General features: G+C 35.8%; 1 protein-coding gene across 21 annotated transcripts in view; it reads left to right on the top strand.

The window, feature by feature from the left end:
• Nucleotides 1-24,053, top strand: part of baz2ba (bromodomain adjacent to zinc finger domain, 2Ba) — a 72,621-nt gene that overhangs the window by 17,892 nt on the left and 30,676 nt on the right. For 20 of the 21 annotated variants that reach the window (XM_066688294.1, XM_066688286.1, XM_066688289.1 and 17 more), the window contains exon 3: nucleotides 23,498-23,644. In XM_066688294.1, the coding sequence (XP_066544391.1) occupies nucleotides 23,500-23,644 (145 nt within the window). In that variant the 5' untranslated portion in view covers nucleotides 23,498-23,499. Of the gene's footprint in view, nucleotides 1-5,917; nucleotides 6,491-7,305; nucleotides 7,419-23,497; nucleotides 23,645-24,053 lie in introns of those variants that run through there. The other variant, XM_066688279.1, reaches the window with a different exon arrangement.

Here is a 24,053-nt window from a genome sequence, read left to right as displayed (position 1 = left end):
AGGCTAGGGGATTTTCTGTTTCCTATGTGATTGCTTCGGAGGGTTTGTAAATACATACAAGCCGTTTTTAACACTGAAGTGGGCTCTCTTTCTGGACTGCTCCACGACATTTTAAATCCTTAATTCACCCACACACACACAAATACAAATAAATAAAAAATAAAAACCTTCTTTGTTCTTTCCTTTTAAAACCATAATCTAAAATACTTGTTTCATTTTTTTATTTCAAAGGCTAACATAACATTTTCAGGTTTTATGAAGCTTCAACATCGATTTTAAATAATAATAATATCCATGGTAATAAAAATGTTCCTTCAGTGTGTTGCTTAAATGCCACTTAGCTGGATGAAGCCTGCTCTGGCAGCCCGCAGAGCCTTCAGAGAGAATATTTGTACCGTCAGCTCTAGACATTTGTAGAGGTGATACCAAGGTGAAAGCAGACTTGCAGAATGGTTGGAAATCATTGATATTCTGACTCTGAGGCTGCAAATGGCTCTGTGGCAGATGGAGTCTTTGTCAAGGAAGAAAAATGGCAGCTCAGGAGCATCAGAGCTGTTTTTGCTATCAGCTCGGCTCACAGGCTGTGACCTTCCCCTGCTCAGAGGTTTCCCTTGCACTTTGATCAATTATCCTTCTTCCATTGTTTACACGAATTGTGGAAAAGAATCAAAATGCTCATTTTCTGAAAGGAAAAAAATATATCATAACCAAGGGAACAGCCTTAGCAGTTTTAACATTTTAGTTTAAAAAATGTTGCTTGAAAACTCAAACCATTTGAAAAAGCTTAATCTGACAGTAGTACATGAGGTAGAATGCCATGAAAATATCAAATCCGATTTGAAATCTGCACGTTATGTATCAGTAATATTAATGGGGGGGAAGAACATATTTGTATGTTTAAAAAAATGCCTCAGAATATACAAACTTGACTCTCTTATAAAAGGCTGTTTGGAAAGGTAGAAAAGCTGTTTTGCACAGGCACAATTATTTACCTACTTCAATATATATATATATTTTTTTTCCTTCAAGGAAAATGACAACAGGCAGCACATTTCAGCCAACAACATATTCTATTTGTGAAATGTAAATGTAAAGCCCAAGCTAACAAGATCAAATTTGATCTTAGATTCTTCACTATTCTTCAATATATCCTTTTCCTTTTGCAGATCAGATTTAATGGATACATTAAAATATATCTCATAAATTAAATTCATACATACATAGAGCTTGTCGGTCCTGCAGTGTTCCAGTTTTTATGTCTACACAGGCAACAGCAGGGTGTGGATGTTCAGAAAAGGATATTAAGTAATTTGCTCTTTTGTTTGCTGACTTTGCTGCTGTTGTATATTATAAATGTCTGTATTGTGTGCATCCATAATTCCTTAAACAATATAGTTGGTCTCAGTACCTGAGGTGTATTTAATTTCTTAATTATTGATTCACATTTTTACATTTTGTAGTAGTCCTGTTGACTAAGCATTTCAAATTCAGATAAATGTTTAACTAGGTGTCTAGCTGGGTAGAGTATCTGTGGTATGGAAAATCAAAATAACATTTGTATTCTATAATAAAACTGAATGCTTCTTAGTCAGAGGCAGGCATATTAAAAAACTGTTTGACCTTTAAAAGTCATATTGTAATGCATCAAGACTAAGATCTACAAATTCTGCCAAACATAAGTCTTTGTTGACATAAGCAGCAAAGTCTCTGTATCTCAGCCAGAATAACACCAATTCATCTCCGTTGGATATGAAGGTTTTAGGCTGATATTGGGATTAAAACTTAACCCAGGCAATGTGCACATCACTTAAATTGGTTGAAATGGGTTTCACTGTACTTCACTCTGTCTGCTCCAGTGCTTCAGTAAAAATACAGTACATTACATTCACATTTTATAAACAATCCTGATAGCAAAAGTCCATAGGATGTGTAATATTATTTGAATGTTCATACTATGCTGTAATGAAGTATTATCGAGTGCCATTTTAGAAAGGTGAAGTGAAGGAAATGTCAGGAAAATAAATCTTAATTTAAAAACCCAGCCAACAATAATAATAATAATAATAATAAAAAATACCACTTAATAATACAGCCTAAATATTTGTTTGTTTCAAAAAATAAAATAAAAAAATGGGATAGTGGCAATTGTGTTCTGTGCAAACACATTCCAAACAACATTAATGATGTACAAATTTCTCCAACAGAGAAGTGATATGTACATGCAGAGAATGAAACGGTAATGTGCTATAATAATTCTTAGCTTGAAGCAATAAAATTCAAGGTAAGACAAAATATTGAAAGGTCAGGGAAAAAATGAAGGAAAGAACAAACGATGCAAAAAGAAAATGACACTGAGGTCTTGGTTTAATATGTATGTATTGCAGGTTGATGGTTGATTTCATTAGCAAATCTCATTGTTATGCAATGTCTGTTCTCCTGCAGCAAAATGAATATTGTATTCACACAGCCTGTATATTCAGAAGAAATGTTTGGATTTTATGCAAAAAAATCATGGTAGATCTTTTAGAAGAAGCATGTTTATATCCTCATGGTTTCAAGTATAAAACTGCAAAGAATTGTCATTCACTCTAGGTATAATTTTAATTTTGAGTGTGTTATTTGCTTTTGTGATTTAGGCTTTGTTGTATTAAAAGTATATGAGCATTTGTTTTAATCATGGCCAAATTTAATAATTTGTATGTTATCAGTGACCAGCAAGGAAAGATTAAATTGACTTTAATTGGGAATTTGGATTTTCATTATTTTATTTTGGAGCTGTTGTCAGTTTGGAGTAGGCTTCACGCTTTCAAAGATAAATTGAGCAGACTAGAGTGGCTGAGGGGGTTGGAAAGACTGGTTTTGATGGCAAACCTCCCTTCCCATTTCAACTGGTGCAGTTGTTGGTTTGACATGGTGATGTTCATTCGGTGTGAAAAATATTGAATGGAAATGTTTCTGGAATCCAACGCGTCCTGTTCTTCTGTGTTCTTTTTAATCTCCATGCTTTTCTCTACCCTATGGTGCCTGATGTTTTTGAGATCATCATTTGTAGAAAGTCAAACAATTAATTGAGGACTAATTGAGGGATTTATCAGTGAGAAACTTGCTCACTTTATCCGTTTTATATTTCTAATGATGTATTTATGTGTTTTAGACAGGGTACCTATTGGCAAATTGGCAAATGTTGTATTAGAAAATATATATTTTGGGAAAGTTTTAGAGGGTATTTTCTTGTTTTTCTTAACGTTTTGTCTGTCATGTTAGTACTTGAGGCTACCTTGTTTTTATCCCTTATATTTTGATTGAACACGGTGTATGTATGATGTGTAAATAGTACAAATGGGGGGGGGGGCACCACTCTCACCAGGATATCATGGTCCAAAGAAATTGACAAATATAATCAATGGGAAGGTCCAGTCTTGAATTACATGGCACTTCTATTTAATAGCACCAACTTCATTGTGACTCTTAATTTAAGATAACTGTAATTGCATTAAATAGGCAATTTAAAATATAACAAAAACTGCATTGTAACTTCTCTTACAGTGCGGTAACAAGGTTTTACAGTGTGATTAAACTGCAAGCTTGCTACACTATTCAAAGCGCCTTTGAATTGTACATTTCCTTCTCATTATGGGATCCACACCAGACGGAAGCAGTATGGATAGCCTCACCTCATTCATGCATCTGTTGTATGGTGTGGTATGGTTTGATTGCTAATTTTGGAAGCGGAGATAGGATATGCAATTTTTAGCATTAAATCCCTCCACTTGAACAGGCTACACCAGTATGCCTAGACTTGCCTACATACCTAAACACAGTTAAACCTTTCAAAGCCATAGTAATTTGTTTTTATTTTTGTATCTGTTTATATTATTTGAATTTGGTGGGTAGGCTTTGCTGATCACCAAGCAGTACTGATACTGAACACTGCAATGTTAGGAAAAAAGGGAATGTCTTGTAGGACTATGTGTCTATTTATACTAAACAAATTTTGTTTGATAACAGGGACTATAGTACAATATTGTACATTTGTTAATGATAGTCACCGGTAAAGTGAAAGTAATGATCGTGGCAACATTAACAGCTTAAAATGTATTAAGACTCTTTATGATTTTATAACATCGCTACAGTTTGATCTCAGTCTTTTCCCATCACCATCTTCTCACATGTGGAAGATTACAATATACAAGCATATTATATAAACTTTTAATTATGCTTCTATTACTCCAAAATAACCCATTTTGACCAATTCAGATGGGCACATGCAGCTGCTGATGACATTAAAAGCTGTCCACGTGCGCTTTCTGACTCGTATGAAACAATAGCAGAGCGCTCGATGGGAGGACCAAGTCGAAACAAGGCCCTCTGCTTCCAGGGAGGCTCTTCCATGCCTCCAGTTGTGCCTCAGCCTAACTGTTTACTGTAAAACAAAGCAGTGTTTAAAATACCGCACTCCAAACCATTTTCATCATGGTGGAAAACTGGGATGGGGAGTGAGTGACTGACAACGGCCGTGCTTTGAAAAATATTCCATACTCGAAGCGAAAGTGATGTTGGCATTGGCAAAGGATTCGCCTAGGCCACAGCAATACCCCAGAGTGTCGGCCTATAGACAGAACACCATGCATGACTTCCTTGATCTATTAGTATATTTAAAATGATTAAAATCCCTTCATTGCACCACACATGGAGTCCTGTTTAAATATTATCAGAACATAAAGGGGGATGTGCTGTGATAATCAGTGGCACTGTCCTTTTATCACAGAAGTTAACACAGTTCATTTTTTTCACTATATTGGAGGTGAGATTATCCTATGATATCAGGCATCTGTCTTACTCTATTTCAGGCCTTGCTGCACACCGCTTTCAAAGGGCATTTGTAAGGTGCTGTAACAGGAGCCCTATAGAGGTGCTTTTTTCCATTAGCAAGCCTCCAGCCTTGTTTTGAAGGTGCTTTGTTTCACACCATCTTAAAAACAAACATTTCTGCTTTTAAAGCTTAAAAAAGTATATGTTTTAAGGAAGCATGAGTTCAGACTAACTTCCTACATTTAACTTTAGGAATAAATAATCCATTCATATTTTAATTAGTATTATCTTGGTATGTTTGTTAGTTTATCCTTCACTTAATTAGAAACTATGTGAGCTAGGTAGCACAATAAGCAATATACCTCTATAGGTGTGAATGTACAAACGTCTCTTGGAGGCTATCCGCAGATTCTCCCTTCAATAGATGATCAAACTGTTTTGTTACTTAAAAAATAGTGGGAATCTGGTTAGACAATATAAGGTAACATTCTAGGAGATAGTTTTTATTTTTAAAGGTTAACAAGACATTAGCTTGATTATACATTATAACGAGAAATACTTGAATTGTGTTACAATAAGTTACGAGCATTTCGTTATCAAGATAAAGACAGGAAGTCGCAAGGCTAGGTCTAAGGTTCAGATGGAGTGATCTGTATGTTTAGAGGAAATAAAACAACTGCACAATACATGAAGTTTATCAGTTTTATTTTGTTAAATCAGTTGCTTATCAGATTTCACAAGTGCAAAGATTCAAATTTTGTGGTGAGCTAAGGGTTAATGTGGCTTCTCGAAGTGCAGTGGAGTTTTTGAAGGCAGTCAGTGAAGTTCAGGAACTTTGGAGGTTTCTGTGGTTACAGGTGATTACAGAAGTACTGAATGCTTTTTGTATGCAAATTACCTTTTTAAAGTTTTAAGTTTATTTGAGCCTGCAAATCCTGGACTTACATTAAACAATTTTCCAACAGAATTTTACTGCACGTTCCAGACAGTGTATATGTTGCAGGAAGTAGTGCTTTGACCTCAGCAGACACTACCTCATTACAATAATTGCTAATCTCTGAATAAGACGGCCATGTTTTGTGTGACTAAGAAAGAGAAGACAATGACGATAGTTTTTTTTTTTTTTTTTATCTGTTGGCACCTCTGCAAAATGTCTCATGGCTCACATTTGCAGCACCAGCAGTGGACTATGTGCTTTTGTGATTGCTCTTACCTGATAACAGACATTTCAGTTACCACATAGGTTAGCAAAGCTTTGAAACTGCTCTCTTCAGGAGCTGCAGCTGAAACAAAAAGTGCAAAAAAACAAAACAAAAAACATGGTTTTCTGTTTACAGAGCTGACGCTTGGTGCAGTGCAAAGGATAATGGTTACTTCCTGATTGAAATGCTGTACAGTCCGCTGCATTGTTTGCCTTCAGTTTTGTAAAAAGGCTGTCAGCGGGTTTTCACTCTGATACTTCTGCTCTGGTGCTGCCGTTTTGATGATACAGGGCTGGGCTTTCAATGGAAGAAGGAAGACGCAGTACTGTAGATATACAATGGATCAATGATAACTTTTAAAAATGAAAAGGAAAAAATCTCTCTGGGGGAAAGAAGATTGTGCTTATTTTAGCTGCTGCCTTGTGATCTGTCCTGAAGCGTTATGAAATCTAGCATTGGTATTGAACCCCGGCCAGGTACTGTACTCTGAACAAAATTTTAAACGTGTTTGGTAACATGCCTTTATCAAGACATTACTTGCTTTCTGGATTTTTTCTTCTGCATTGGACAACTACTACATTTTAGAAGCATTGAAAACCGCTAACTAATGTAATATACCTAAAGACAACAAATTTAAGTCTGTTATTCATTACTTTTGATGTTAATGAAAGTATTTTATTAAAAACAGTCTTTGCTCATGTTCGCTTAAGACTAAATCACAAGCTAGGGAAGTAATATTTAACAAAGCAGAACAGCATGTTTGATTCTTTAATGTTTCATTTTTTAAAGTAGGCTACATTCAGGAATCTTTTTACAGGCAGTGGAAAATAAATAAAAACTCTAGGTTTTCTTTTGTTAGATTAACACTGTTTTTTCTCTGCCATTCAGCTTTTGAGTGTGTATATGCTTAAACCAAAAAACTGCTAAACATGAAGCTCTGTCTATCTGCATCTTGTGGAATATTGAGTACCCAATTAGTTACCTGAAGGATCCATCTTTATAATGCAGTTGCAAAACCAAAATTAAATAATTGTCATTATTTTCTTATTGTATAACAGACATGTGCAATCCTAATCATTGGTTATGATTGGACACATTGACAGAAATTGATTTTTTTTTTTTTAAGCGTATTCATTATTGTGATGTTTTAAGTGTTTGAAATCAATGAGTAACTGCCTTTCCCATGGTTTTCCCAAATTTAAAGCTTCCTTGTTAGGATTTGATTTCCCAAAGCTTGCAAATGCCAATTTTACTTAGTAGTTGGATTTGAAACCACTTGCTTTCTGCACAGGTTCTACACACTGGCTGGTTGGCATCTTTGTGAACAAGTTTTAGGAAGCACTCTGGGTACCAGAACCGGTGTGGGACTGTATGAGCTGGCAAAATACCTGTTACAAATCTAAAGTGAGTATGTGAATTCATGACAAAGAAAATAAACCCACATTCCACAGCCATGATTTAAATGATCCATTATGCACAACGGAAGTATTTTCTGAAGATTGCACATAGGTGTATTGCAAAGGGGAAATTCGTTTTGATTAGTTCATTTCTCAACACATTTTTTAAATAAAACTGAAATATTTTTGTGAAATTGCAGAATGGTATTTTGGGTTAAAGTCACAGGAAACAAATGTTGAAAAACAAATTCAAGATTGGGATTTTGCAATGGTTCAATGACCCTCAGTTTCGTCAACCTCCAGTATTAAGGGATTTTCTTAAGTTTACAGCTCCCACCCCATAATAAATATATAAAACAAAGTATGAAAGGCTTGAAATAGCCTAATATGTTGCTTGATTTTGTGAGTCAGGCTCTTTGCCCTGAGCTTAATCAGTTTTGGTTTGTCAGTTTCTCTCGGGAGAATGTGTAGAATAGGCTACATGGAGAAACTCCTGTGATAACATGTTAATGAGACATCAGTAAGAGAGATTCTGTGCCCATTTAAAAAATACAGTTTCACAATTAGGTATTTAGTATTGTTAACACCTATTCACACCTAGTTGATGTGTAGCCTTTCTTTTAGTACAGAACAGTAAACATAATCTGTGGCCAAATGTTGTGTAAAGGAAATTGGCACAGAAAAAAAAAAAAAAAACTATGGCCACTTCATGATTTTTGTCTCCGAAGAGAGGATTTCTTAGGATCCATAAGCTAGCATAATGGAGCTTATTTTATTTTGAATCTCTTCCTGTTTTGGTGGTGTAATGACTGAAAAACGGTTGACTAGCTAATTATTGTTATTCTGTTTGTACAGGAGATCAGGAAGTACTATACTGGCTGATAATGCATTGAGCTGCTAAGTATTATTTCCTTTAAAATAATGTAGTCTTCGAGTACAAAAAATAATGTGAGTAAGAATGTCATTGGCAGGGAAAATTTAGTTGTGGAGGTGTACTAAATTGTAATTTGACTGGAAATGGAATGCTAAATTACATGGATGATGTGGGGTTTTGTAAAAAAAAAAAAAAAAACGCAACTAAAAGCGTAATTGGTTCTTATTCACACCTCGGTTAAGAAAACGGCTGAACAATGAATAGTTTCGATTCCGTGACCTTTTCAGGACATTTTGAATAACATACTTATTCTCAATTTCCTCTTTCAATTTCTTTATTATTTGGAAATTTGGAAATGTGGAAAATGGTGCTGTACTTAACTGTAATCATGATGGCATCATTCAAACAAATTGGTGAATTATGAGCAATGTATTCAACAGTGCGCTCACCCTAGGTTTCTGAGGTTTTAAATATGTGTTTTGATGCATTTCTGTTTTGTTGTAATGAACTACTGGTCACACGGCAAAGGAAAATATTCACCAGAATTTAATAAAGTAGTAGAGAGAATGTATTGCTTTTTAAATTCTGAAAAATAGTATGCTTCCAAAGTTTGAGTAAGAATTCCTACTAATCTCCAATCTGTGGTCTTGGTGGTTACCATTGTCAAGTGCAGCTGGCTGGTTGTGTTCTTCAGCAGACACACTAAGATTTTTTTTGAGGTTAAACTTGATTTACACACAACATCTGCCTTTGGCAGGTGTGCAAACCTAAAGCCCCTACTGAGGAGTAGCCTGCCTTTTCTCGGTGTGAGATTGTGTAGCAATCAAACAAGGAGAGCAGAGCGAATACTCGAAATAGGTTCCTCCACGGGTCAGCCGTCTGGACTCTGAAATGCAGTATTATCTAATATTAGACAGGTAAAGCTGTAGTGTTTCACATTCTTAGAGAGCAGTATTATCAGCTGCCAAGCCAACACCGATTTGGCCCTGTCAAATGAGAAATCGGTTTGGAGGTTGAAACTGTCCCAGTTGTTGCCAAATCGGGGGTGTGAAAAAAACAAAATAGTTTCCGTCTAACTGTTCATCTGTCTTGTGCTCCATGTAATCACGTGTTAGTTACCATTACCTTTGTTAGGTTTGAAATAGGTGTTTTGATTGGTCCTTTCACAAAAGGAAGTGTTGTAAAGGAACACAAAAGCAAACTGTGGCACAGTTACAGTAGTTTCATAATGAAAACCACAAGGGGCCTGTTAACTGTTGCAAAAATATTGAGACATTAAAATAAAAAAAAAGCACTAAATACAAATACTCAAGACACATGCATGTGAATGTGGTTTATTGCACTACATAAGCCTAAGGATAATGGTAATAGTTAATTTACATTCACCACTTAAATAGTAATCTATAATTATAACTCATTATTTAAACTTTTGATCACTTACTCTTCCAGCATAACATCTCTTGTTGGAAAATGCTTGTGTGTAGTCGGCCTGTTTGTGATGATTCCAGTGTGTTGTACTACATTGGAATGCCTCAAGGGGCTGTTTTCACTATTTGAGATTTAAAGTGTTATGGCTCTATTACTTGATTTAAAAAACATACTTCTGCTGCAAAAGTTTGTTATATAATCAGTAAACCTCTAGCTAGTGTTGTAATGAAAAATACATTTGTTTATCCTGCTTTGTGAATATACCTTTTAAGTTTAGCGAAGACTACTAACTCTAGAATGCTTTGTCAGCTATCAGCAGAGTTCCAGGGGCATAAAATGAAGTTACTTTGTGAATATTGTAGAACCATTTGCTGTTCCTTATTAAACAATCTGTTTGCCTATGGAAAATGGTGTATCAAGAAGTTAAAACCGTGTTCATGGGTTTCAATTTGTCATTTACGTGTAGCCTGGGGCTAGCTCTGGGGGTGAACCTAGAATCTTGATTTCAGTTACCCTCATAGAAGTAGAAATTGGGTCAAATGTGAGAATGGAGCTTTTTCAACTAGGAAGATTTACACATTTTCATTGTGACTTTTGGCCACCGCTGTCATACGGGCATGTGTTACTTATTTTATTAAATTATCTGTTCGATTGAATTCTTGTCATAAAAAGTATGACATTGCCTTTTAGTATACGCATTCTGATTAAAGGAAAACACAATGCTTTGCTTCAGACAGGAAAATCATGTGCAAGTGCTGACAGAACCACTGGCTGGCATAGAGATGTAGTGGGTATGAGGTTTAGCTTTTTGATCTGTTTATTTCTTTCCTAAAGTCATTTTATACAAATTAGTAGGAGTCAATGAAGCTAAAAACATTGGGTGATTAATGTGTTATAAATTCTACTCTAATTGGTTAGCATGGAAACGGAAGAGAACTATATTTGTCATTTACCTCAGCTACATTTTATGACAGGCTAAATGTAATGAACTTTACAGTGAGCTTACATGTGCCTGCATTTGATCACATTTGATCTTTTAAAATCAGAGATATGTTTGTTCTTCTGGGCTTTAAACCATAAAGAAAATAAATTAAAAAATCCAGTGTAAGGATTTCTGAACATCATTGCAGATATGGGAATATCTCTAGAGTGTTGCTTCACTTCATTATAAATGCAAATTTCTTACACTAATGAAATCCTTTTAGTTTAAGGTTATTTAGGGTTGCATGCTGTAGGATAATTACTCACCATTTTTTAATTTTACTGTCCAGATTTAAATACCGGATTTATATTTTCCTGTCAATGTTAGTTAAAAAATGATCTATTGCTCCTAAAATAATTGTGTAAAAGTGCTCATTTACAATCTTGATTTGCAAGAAGCCGTGCAATGTCCTATTAGGGTGAGATACAATTTAGTGTTAATCAGTCCTCGACAGAACAATGTGTTAGTATCAACACCATATGTGAAATTGAATAATTGTTAAAATAGTGCTTATTGAGAGGAAATATTTTTGTGAACATTTGCAGTAATTTCATATCTGTAATATCAAGTCATGAGCATTTACAAGGAAAATATCGTGAAATTAGCAGTGTGAAGGTAAATGAAATGCCAATGTTTCATAAAGCAATCTGGCCACACACTCTACCACATAAGCGAGATACAGAAGGCATTTGTCTCACTAGTTTTATTTGCAATACGTGTTAAGTAAATATTTCCCCATTATTTTACTTAAAAAGAAATGTATAAAATAAGGTGTTAGATCTGTTTATAGACTTGATAGGATCCTTGGATCACTTAGTTATTAATGCACACCAAACGAGCATGATGGGTCGAATGGCCACCTCTCGTTTGTAAACTTTAAGTACTGTATCACAATAGCTGGTTTCAGTTGGTGTATCCATACCTAAAAAAAAACAACTAATAAAAACAAACACATTTCAGTTTTCAGGATTTGCTTTCAATAGAATTAGGAAGACTAAGCATATGGTAATTGAAAGATAATTTCAACTATATGAAATTGATTAAATTATGTATACAATGTTAGTGGACATCTCGGAAAATGACCGTACCGTATTTATTTATTTATTTATTTATTTATTTATTTATTAAATGTGATTTCATTTAATTTAGACGCAGCATGCACACAAGAGGAATTGACGTGGTGCACTGGGATAAAACCACTCTTTAGTCACTGAATGACAGCAGATGTACATTTTAAAATATTTAAATCTATTAAAAAATACGAGTGCACTACTGCCTGTCTTTGCACCCGTCTGAGTCCTGTCCTCTCCTACTTCTGGCTTGACCCCAACTTTACACCCCCGCAGCGTTGACTTGGTAGTATTAAGTATTAGCCGAAAATAAATCCAAATGTGCTACACTACTCAATAAGGTATTAGTCTGATTTGTGTATGTCATGATGGAAAAGGGGATTTACATTTTATTAATTGTTTTTATGCACTCTGATGTGTAGGAAATACTTCTTCCTTGGAATTAAAATGTTTTTGACACAGTATTATTATTATTGCAGGTTTCTGGCATGACTGTCGAAGATATTCTGTGGTTTTTAATCCAGTCATTTTTGACTGTCTCTTTCATTGCCCTGCACTGTCATTTTCATTTTGATACACACATTACCTGTCAATTCATAAAGTGAGACTGCTTTCTGTTTTTGAAAGCGGTTTCAATCTGTGGAGGGCCATTCAGTGCAACATGTGTACGGCAGCATATGTACAGTGAAGAAGGCAGATGTTGAAATGTTTGCTACCGTACTTTGGTATCGCTGCTCAATTAATGAATGATTTAAATCATTTAAGCAACACATACAACTCCTGTTTAGTCCCGTACTGTGTTGCCTGAATGTTTTTGTTTATTTTATTTTCATTAACATGTCCTTTAACCTAATCATCTGTAACTTGTTTTACATATACTGTAATGCATGACTAATGCATGCCACACAGGTTGTTTAGAGCCTGTCTGTAGGACTCTCGTAGATGTTTAAATGCTGTACACAATTATTAATGGTAGAAACAGTACCGTACCATGGTTAAAAGGTGTATTACTAGCATGTACTGTTTCAAGCTGTGCTACGTTTTTATTCCCATATAGTTGTTGTGCTGCTATCTTCTGTGGAGAAATCTTTGAACATTAACCTGTCATTCTACAGAGAACTGTTTGTTTTTTTAATTGTTTGTTTGTTTTCCCATGAAGAGTATGTGTTGTTTGTGTGGGTGGTTCATGTTTCTGTACCTACTCAAAATAGATAATTATCCCTGGGAATGTACACATCTGATCCATATATAACTGAGCATGGCTCCAGCAAATTAACATTCTGCCTAATGGAGCGTCCGAAAAGGTGATCTAAGTTTGAGCCTGTTGTGTTCCCTCACCTGGGTTGGGCAGTTAAGTTCAACTATTTGAAAGGCCTGTTTTGAATTACACACCTTGTTTTGAGATTCTTTATTTAGGCAAAAACGGTTGAGCTATTTGAGAGATAAAGAGCACTGTCTTGGGATGTTTGCCTGACAAAGGTGACCTGTACTACTAGTGTGCTGGCATTTTCTGCATAGAGTAATATTCTATGTTGTGTTAGTTACGTTGATGCTGATGGATGAACAAATGTCTTAATTTAATTTGGTAGTTTACTGTAATTGTTACTTACACTGTTACACAGCTTTCTTAACCATACAGTTTTCCTTTCAGTGCCAAAACCACGATACTATGTTTTAATGTAATTGAATCAGCTTTTTTTGCTGTATTTACTCAAGGTAGTATAGATTGTGTGTGTTATTCCATCATACAGTAGCCTTCAGCTGTATACAAAAAAAATGCTGGCAGCAGCAAAAGGACATCAATGGCAGAAGTTACATTGTTGCAGAGTAGCAGTTATTGTGCCATTTGAGATCGTTTGATTCTTTGTTTCGAGCCTAATTCATGAAAAACGGACAGCTGATGCAAAAATCCAGATGATACTAATGTTTGCTCACCTCAGGTGTACAGTTTATTTTTCTTGGATGAAAACGGTATCTTTCTGTTATGTTAATGGCAGTTCTGTCGTCACTGCCTTGTTCCTTTTCAGCGACTATTACTGCAGTCAAAACATTTAAGGAACGGATAGCCAGTCCCGTATATAACAGAGCTGTCAAAGATGGGAGGGTCATCATACTGCACCAGCTGTTTGTCCCTCCTGTGCGTCAACGCTGTATTCAGGCTTGTCTTGTACTGGAGCTTTTATCAGCCAAAGAAGTGCCAGGGGATGTAATGTAAAAGTGTCCATAAACTCCAAAGATGGTTAAACCCAAGATGCTTCACTCACCACTTTATGGCAACGAGAAGACTTTGCTGTATTAATGTTCTAATTAACATTCAGAAGATTACAATTTCCCCTTTATTTTCTTTAATAAACTCTAATGCCATCACATAACTTTATAAATGTACAATACATTTACAATACAATACCCAGCCAGTGGCAGATTCAGATGTCACTGTTTCCTGGAAAGATTATATTTGTCAGATCAGTGTAATAACTCTAATATGTCTGGTTTTAAATATTAAAGTATTTATTGTATGTTTGTGCTGTAAGATTCTTGTTTGAATTACAAAACGCCCCAAAAAAGCATGTAGTTATTATAGTATGCCTTCATATAATTTGTAGTCATTTGTATACAGTGTGTATTAAGAGGTGGCAGCATCTTAATATCCTGCGTATGTATTTTTTTTGTAATTACTTAATTTTATTGTTTCCAGTTAAATTACAATATGTATTTTATACTTTTGTTGTAGTGTGTAACTAGGCGACAGACAGCAAGAAAAAGCATTTTCAGAGGTTCCTGTTTGGAAAAAAATAGATAGTCAATAATTTGATGTAAATTGTAACAAGATCTAATTATTATTTTTTTCCTAAATTTAAAGGGATTATTCAGTGATCCAAATACATGATTTGAATGTGTTGAAATGTATTATAAAAGCAATTGTCTTTTTTTGTTTTGTTCTGGTCTTGTCGCGTGATACAGATTTAAGACTATATTTTAATTGAGAATCAAAGTTAAATCGCATTAATTTTACATGATGTTGATAATGACAATGAACAGTTCCATTTAGCATATCTATGTTTAACACGGTGTGTACTTACTATATATACTATGTTACATGTTCAGCAGTGTAATTATTTACCCTTTATTTTTTTTGGCTTGCGTCTAATAAAAATAAAAGCATAATCTATGACTGGGACATATGGACAGTATATGACAAATCCACTGTCAAGGCTAGTCTGATTTAAAATGTTTTATTAGTTTAGACTGTTTCTGTGTTCTGCTTATATGCTAATGTGAGATTTATGTGCTGGCCACATTTGTTTCCTCCACAAAGAAGATCCTTCTGCTGGGAGGAGAAGGCCATGCTAGTGATGTTTACCTTGATCTCGGCTCATTTTTATATCTGCTACCTTAGCATCTGACAGTGTTAAAAACAAATACATGAAATTGGTCATAAACACTCCTCTTCTATCAATAGTAATGAAGTTTCATTCTTGTATCCTGATCAGGGAATATTAAGATGACGGAAAATTATTATTTTACCTCGGGACCTCTTGGGATATGGGGAGTTTGAGCTGATTGGCTCTGGATATGTGATTGTAAATTAGCAACATGTCAAATGTGGCCCCTTGACCCCAGAGCTTGTGTACGTGCCATTCGCTGATCATGATGCACATGCTCTACCTGCCAAGTAGGCTTCAAAAATGACGCAGGACAGAAATCTCTGCAACAGGGAGTTACTTTGGTTTTGAAAGCAAACGATAGAAAGTAGAACTGCCGTTTACTTTTTAACTATCCTAATGAATGAAGAACAGTCATGCTTCTAGACTGTAAAACCTGTTCCTTTGCCCTACATGGTAATAAATTATTGGATTAAAAAAAAAGGCCAAAGTCTCCCTACTGTATCACTTCACTGAACCTGTCTAACTCATCAGAACCACGGAGGCAACTTATTGGCGAATTACAGAATTATGACACTGATTTTATGTGTAGAGCCGGATTTTTAAAGGTCATCTATTTATAAATAGTTTCCTCCTTGACTAGCAGATCTCAGTTTAGGAATTGACAAGAATGCTCCGTAAATACCATGAACAATGCGATATGCAGCCAGTCGTGCACATAGTAGAGCTGTTCAAAAAACAGCAAAGAGATCCATGTTAGCCATGTAAAGGTTTCTTCCCTTTTCCAGCTAGTTGAATGATACTTAATGAGCTACTTTAGATGGAGGCTGCTGCTGTGCATTTTATTTGAAAACTTAAAAAAAAAAAAAAGCCTTGGGCTGCACACATTCTTGCAGCTATGCAAAATGAAGGCTAACCTTTGCACATGCAGACTAGTCATATGTTTAATCTGTAACAATGTCTCTTAAAAGGTGGTGGAAATGGATTAGAATTCTAGCAATGTGTGCTGTTGATGTACAAAAGCTTTCTTTAAGATGATGAGATATAGGCCTATGCTTGTTTTGAGTTTTTATTTTAATTTTTTTAAACCACAAGCTCTTTCTTGAATTCCATGAACATTTTTGTTTTCCTCGTTTCTTTTTATGACTCATTACAGTAATAAATATGTTAACACATGGTTGTTGGGGGAGTGTTAATTTGAATGCCAGGCCTACTACATGGTTATTTTCTAGTATTTGCAGTGCTAGGATTCTTAAAGGAACTTGCATTAGTCAAAACATGTTCAGATTGTGCAGTGCAATTAACGGTCTAGCTTAGCAGTATTATAAGATTATATTATGTTACGTTTTATATTTCGAATAATATTGTCAAATCCTGAAATGGATGTTTAAAGTGATTGTTTGTAAAATCAAGCAGTATTCCACTTAATAATTAAAGAACACAAGGGAAAAAACATTAAATTACAACATCTTTATTTTTTAATACAATAAAATCCGTCAGTGTGTAATGGCTAAATGCTTCTCCACAATGCGAATTCTCAGAGTAGTGTCTTCAGGTGGTGTATAGATTTACAAGGATTTCAGAGTACAATTGTGTATTAAGCTGCGCATACAGATGCCTTTAGAAACTGTCATTGTTCCCATTTGAAAGCAATAGCCGTTTTCCTTTTGTCTTGCTTTTCGGAGGCATGTCATCGGCATTATGCATATTATGAGTGAAAAAGGCCTCCAATCAGGGCGCCGCTCTTGGCTGCTTGTTTTGAGATGGATGTTCCCTTAAAGACTTTAAATGCTGGGGTAGAACGATGCAGCTCCTCCACACATTTGTAGGGGATTTCCATTTATGTCATGTATAATTGACACGATCTTGAATATGAAATCCATACCACAGTTTGTTTGTCAACCGAGCTGCACGTTAATTTAAAAGCAGCATGATTAGGAACACTGTATAAACGTTAGGGAATAGCTATTTGCAATTCAAAGCATGCCCAAGTTAATATTTAGAGCATTCCCTTTTTTATCAATACATTATTTCGATGAATAGTGTTTGTTGCTCAGGGTTCACATTGCTGTTACAGAAGTCCTATTTTTTTAATTTTTTTTTGCTGCCATGACATTTGTCTCAATGTGTCAATAAAGGCAATGTTATTGATCTAAAATATAGTTGTGGTTTTTGGTGGCATTCTTTGCAAACTAGCGTGTGGCAGGAAATAAGTCATGGGTATACATTTTATTTTTTATATTTCTAAGTTGCTTGTGCTTATGTATACGATAATGACTAAAACACAATTGTTAATCTAAATTGGTTTATTTTCTAATGTTTTGCTATCAACCATAATCTGTGATACAGCCTGGGGTGGGGGGCAGTTGAGAAAATGATTTAGTAGTAAACAAGAAGAAACTATTAAATTTGTGTAATGTACATGAATAACACAATATAATTACCTCTAACAAGCAGTGGCATGCTATCCTATTCTTTGTCTTCCCTGCATTTTGAGACTGCATATTAACTAGGAAATGGACTATCCTTATAAACACGCTCTCCTGTTTAATGGATTTTTCTAAATATATCCAGTTAAATGCAGATCTGAATTTTCTGGCTGCTGTAATGAATAAGAAATGGACTTTGGGGCCAGCTAGAGAACAGCAGATCCTTCATGATCTGGGTGACTATTTCCATTTTTTTTTTAAATCGAAGAGAGCAACAACACCAGACCGTTTTTACAGATCCGTTAGTTGTGCCTAAATTTCTCATCACAATTTCATATTGGTTGAGAAAGGGACGGAGTCATAGTCTCCTTTAATCCTTGTCAGGAAAGGAAAAACTTTGCATTTATCATTAGGTATCACATGAACTTTAATGGAGAAAAGATGTGGGGAAACTGTGGTTAAAGTTTGTTTAACGTGCTTCGTTCCGTTATTAAATCCAGACAAATGCAATGAAAAAATGACATTTTAATAACACACTAACATTTTAGGAAATAGTTTTCATTTAGTCTTTGATGAAATTTGCTAACCTGTCTTTAAGGGGCCAAAGAGGAGGTCTGTAAGGGCAAGAAGAATGATAATGCAGGACAGCTGAGCCCAACAAATACTGTTAATCCTATTTAGACTTCTGTACAGTTAAATGTTTTTGTTTTTAACCTTTTGCCTTATACTAAAATGGAAAATGCACAAATCTAAACCAAATAACAGATTGCAGAATAAATGTAAAGGCTCGTGTCTGTTTGAAAAGAACAAACTAAATTCTAATACAAATCTCCAGGGATACATATTTTACTGCTAATACCTCAACTGCAAGGGCCAGGAAAGTGCGCAGCCTGTGGAATGTGCCGGTGATGAATGTCAGTCCGTATCGAACATGTGGGATTCCTTTTTCCAGCGCTTACGTTCCACTTGTACATCCTGCAAACTTAAAATGATCTGGGTGTACTGAAGAGTATTAGTATGAAAAAGAATATTTATTTCTCAACATTTGTCATATTCATAACATCACTCTATACTTCACAAGTAATTTGTCTCCCCAGCCCTCCTTTTCAATTGAATTTTCTATTGCTTTATAGAAATGGATCCAATATTTCTTTTACATTTTGAAATCTCTTGTACTGTAAAACACATAACAATCTGTACCGAATAGCCTGACCCACGTACATTTTTAGATTAAAATGTAAATAAACCGAGATTTGAGAATTTAATAAACTGCAGATTCCCATTGGTGACAGTGTACATAGTCAACCTCACTGCCTGTACGGTATTTATTTACTTGACATTCAGAGAGTTTTGGTAGAGCAGCTCCCAGTCATCAAACAGAACTTTACGACGGACTTGGAACTGAACCGGTTGATTATCGACAAAAGGATCATGCTTTGATTTTGCAATGTGGGCTGCTGCTCCCCTTAACTAATGCTATTTTTCCATCTGCTGCCAAGATTGAAGCGAACAATTCAATTTCTGCTTGGTCTGTGCTGACGTACAGTATACCCTGCCCAGTATTTCCATCCATCTGTTACCGGATGCTTAATAAAAGTCCATTTGGACCTCATGATTGTACGTTTTTGTAAGAAATCATCTGAGGTATAAATGAAAAAGCAGCTGTGTGAAATTAGCATAACCTTGTAATGGCAACATTTTAAAAATGCAGGAGGCTCCATTGTAATATAGTATGTCACATCTGAGCCAGTGTGCATTGCACTCTTTGTGCCATGTCATTTCCTGCATGAGAGCAGGTACAGCACAGTTGTTTTGGTTGGTGAACTGGAAATCCTTTCATCTTGCATTCCGCTGTCTAGTGGAAATGAAATAAAACACCTCCTGGAATACAAACAAACTATCAGTTTAACTTGCTTAGATAATTAGTACATGCAGACTGAAGCATGGAAGGATCTAGGCTAGTTAACATTAATCAATGTCTTTAATTTCATAATTAAGTAAACATGGTGGGTTTTTACAGGAAAGAGTTTTTCAATTAAAATGTTTACATTTTGAATGTAGGAGGTGTTGCTACCATTGGATTGGAAGACTTTTAGAGGGTTGTTTGGGCCGTGGTCGTAAGGACGTTTGAAGATTTGGAGAAGGTGCAATTATGTTTTATTGTTATTGCCATGGTCACTATATGCCTTTCATAGTGCTATGGTGTGTTTTGAACCTGTGTCCTACACCGGCTCTTACCCTGTGGAAGTTGAGAGGACTTATTAGATATAGCAGTTCATCAGTAGCACATCTTCCAGGATTAGGGGTCAAAGTGGACAACAATTGCCATCTTATCTGGCACTTTTAATGGAAAGATCAAAGTCACAAAGAGGATGTAGGTCTGACGCTGTTTTTGATGCTCTAGGGGGGCTGGCATTTAGATGTACTGGTGCAGCAGCACTGAACTTCTCTTGCACCCAATAATACTGACCTCAAAAGCTCTCAATTTTCAGCTCTTTCTAGCTTCATAATCCAGTATTTAGGGGATGTCTGCACAGAAAGCAAATAAATGCACTAAGCCAGAACAATCTTATAATTTTTCATAAATGTTGAAATAAAAAGTATAGCTGAATAATTACAAAACAATTGTGACAAGATGTGCCTGTACAAGGAGAGCCTACATCATTCATGTCACCCAGGTATTTATTTGGGAAATGTATTTATCAGCCCCAGGTTTCTTATTTTTTCCTTTTTTTCCCCTTCTTCAAATTGTAAATCACTCTTCCTAAACAGCGTTTTGCAATTATTTGTCCTCTGTAGCAGAAACCTCTCTAATTGTGTTTGTGGGATCTGGGACACTGATGGTGATTTGTGAGGGTAAATGAAAGCAGTAAGTGTCACCAGGCAACCATGCACGGAGACTGGAGAGCTGAGCTCATGCTTCAAGAGATTGACTTGCACAAATAATACCAGGGCTACAGCTAATCATTAGCCTGTCGGGGTCAAAAACAATGAGTATATTTACAATTATCATTTTCTTTACCAAGGTGCACCTAAATGTGTTAAACAATAAAATAAATAAAAGCCCCCCTCTTTAACAGGAGAGATTGTGTGGCTGTAAACAGACAAAAACACATCAGCAGTGAAAGGCTAGCCAACAGCTCTCTGACTTTGAATGGGGTCAAGGCATTTTGTATAATATGCTTCCTCTTGCCTGCACCTTCCATTAGCTGAAAAGACATTGTGTCCGCAGTCTGATTACTGCTGATCCATGCTGATGACTCTGTTGCAGGATTATCTCGGTTAGCATCAGCCATCTGTTACAGTGCTGGATAATAAGGAACTGGGCAAGACATACTCCGATTATTGCTTTTCATTGGGTTGCAAAATCACGACAATATAACCATTTGATCGAAGCAAAATATTTGACATTTTGTTCATAAACAACAGTATGACGATCTCGGGGCTTTTAAGTTACAGTGGCATTTGGAGATGTATAACATTGCAGTGTCTTCGCGTAAAAACTGTGTGCTTACAACCATGTTGAATTTTGAAGAAGCATTTATATGAGGAGCATGGCAGTGGCATTTTATTTCAAGTAATATTGTTGGATGTGGTTTTGAATGTATACTGTAAATCATTTTGAAACCATTAGCATAGGTTTCTCTTTTCTTGAAATATGCAGCATGTTTGTTATGGCTGCACTGTGTAATATGCAATGCATACTGCCATGAGCTCAAGATTAGTTGCACACCGTAGTCAAATAAATTCAGCTGCTTTTGGAGATCATGCACCATGAGGTAGACAAATAATATACCATAGTGTTAATTACCTATAAAAATGAAGTTGATACTGATGATAAACCAATTTTAATTGTTCCGAATTATTCAAGTCACTGTTTTGAGAAATGAGAGCGCATTCCAGTAGGTAAAATAATTTTTCTATTTATGAAGATCTTGTAGGATGCTTTGGTTTGCGCTTTTCTCCATTGCTTTACCTTCAGTTATTTTCCTTGTGTTGTTTCTTCAATACTTTGAAATGAATGAGCCATTGTACAATTACCCAAAATTCACTTTATCTGCTTATTTTCCACATATATACTCAAATTTAATTTCAGGTGATAATGAATGAAAGCAACTCATTATTTTTGTTAAAAGTGGGTACAGAAACAAACTGGTTCATGCAACTGAATGCTGATGAAGGAAAGGGCAAATAAGCTTACATGTGATATGGACATTTCTTAGATTTAAAAATAACATTTATTGGATCCATTTAAAATAACTAATTGAAAAGCATGACATTTTTAAATGCACATTTAGTATTTGTATTATTTGAAGTGTCTCACAGTAAGTAAGCAAATGTATTGGCCTTTTGTTTTGGAAAAACCTGTTCCCTGTATAACGCTGTATATAATTCTCAACAGCAATGAGAATTCCTGAGAGAAATTAAGGAAATGATACAATACAGTTCATTGTTGAGCATAGCAAAATAAAGATTAAATGCTCAAGAGGAAATGATCATTGCAGAACTAAACATTAGCAGATTACAGCTACCCCCCAAAAAAAGCACATATTGGCAAACCACTTTGTGTATGAACACAGTGTTCAGATGTGTAAACTAACATTTAATTAAGAAATGATAATGGATTTATGGAAATGATTCAGATTGTTAGTAACCCGTTTAAGAAATATAACGAGGTATTCACACGGAATACAATTATACAGAATTGTGTTGTCCCTGTTTGTATATGCAGTTCATTTGTCTTAAAAACGTCACTCATCTCGACACCGGTAACATTGTACCTAGTCTGGTCTTTTGTTAAAAGAAACAAGGCGTCTAGTAGTTGTTTACTGGGAGAGACATTCATTCTGGGGGGACAAATGTTAGCCAGCATGCTTATCATGTTGCAGAGCCCTTCTCCACAGTCTCTGGACTGTGTGTGTGTGTGTGTGTGTGTGTGTGTATGGTGGGGTGGGGGGGTTGGGGTTGGGGGAAAGTGTACATTCAATGTTTTATTTCTCACGGTAGTTTTTGTGAACCTTCAAATTAATGTTGAGGATTTTCCCAGACCCAGATGTTTTATTTCTTGTGCGAAGAGTTAACTTCGATAATTGATTATTGTGTGTGTGTGTGTGTTAAATAAGTTATGCATTTTAAGGGGGTGGGGGGTTAACAATGCAAACGTATAATGGTTGCTGCTACAGGAAAAAACAACAATTTTACTATGCTGCCTGTATGCAGGTTTCATATAATTTGTGTCTCATCAGTGTTTCTTCTGAGGAGCTGTTACTTGATATTCAGTGGATAGCTTTGTTTCAGAGATTTAATCACCAATTCTGTTACTGCAGCCGAGCAAAATCACTGGGGAGATTTAGAAATTGTTTATGTGTAATGATACAATAACAAGGTTGGACTGTAAAACAGACTCTGTAAATATAAGTTAAGGAGAATTTTAGATGTGGCTCCATGTTAACACCAGCGTGTAAAAGCAAACGGGCAGAATCTTTTAAAAATCTTAATTTGGAAACCCTGCAGTCTGCTTAGCATTAGCAGAAGCTAAAATAAGGGGTTATGATGGAAGCTGATGTTTATGGAAACTCATGAACACTTGTGACGAGCCAGGGACATTCCTTCTTAGGTGATAATGTGTGAATGAAGCTAAACAATGAAAAAATAGCTCTACTGGAATGCTTTTGTCACATTTAGACTTATGTTTCTAATGAGAGTATTTTAAAACCAATAATTTGATTCTCATTTTTATAGAACTCATAAAACAGCAAAAAAAAAATCAAAAAGGAAAATGGTACTTAGAAACTGGAATATTTTGTTTAAAGTAATTAACGTACAAGCCTGCCACACAATAGGGCATGTACATTTTGTTTTTCTTTTCATTCTTCCTTTTTTCCTTTTCTAAAAGTGCTGATTGAATTGTGTTTGACAGATATGGAGTCTGGAGAGCGGCTGGCCTCCCCACCATCAGCCTCGTCCTCAGTGCACACCGCCGCCTCCACGGCCTCGTCCCCGGCCCCCTCCAAGAGCAGCCTGGCCACCGGCCCCGCCACCCTGAGCTCCATCACCACCACCTGTGGTAAGAGCCCTCACGCCCGCGCTCGGCACGCTCTCCGCACAGCAGGGACCCCTCGGCTGGTTATGTGGGGCTGGCACAAATACGCTCTGTATTCGTCTGGCTATCCTACTGTGTGCTTGTCCAATGTTACACCTTGTTTTTTTTTATTTGTACCCATATAAAAAAAAAGATGTGCAATTGCCAAACATAAGTTATTGACACATTTATTTTGCATCTATTTAAAAACAAACAATTTTCAGTGAACTCTATACCTCCAACACGGAGTCCCACACACTGTGTTCTTTGTGTGTTGGTGACACATCAGATAAGAAAAGACAATACATATTAGGCCTATTAATTATGTGGGTAGCACTGGGGCTGGTTTCTTCCAGAGATTCTTTGGGAATATTATGTCAAGAGTTTCAGACAG

Source organism: Amia ocellicauda, chromosome 16 (genome assembly GCF_036373705.1).
Source record: "Amia ocellicauda isolate fAmiCal2 chromosome 16, fAmiCal2.hap1, whole genome shotgun sequence".
NCBI lineage: Eukaryota > Metazoa > Chordata > Actinopteri > Amiiformes > Amiidae > Amia > Amia ocellicauda.
The sequence above is the reverse complement of the archived record's forward strand: the minus strand, read 5'-3'. Positions and strand labels throughout refer to the sequence as shown.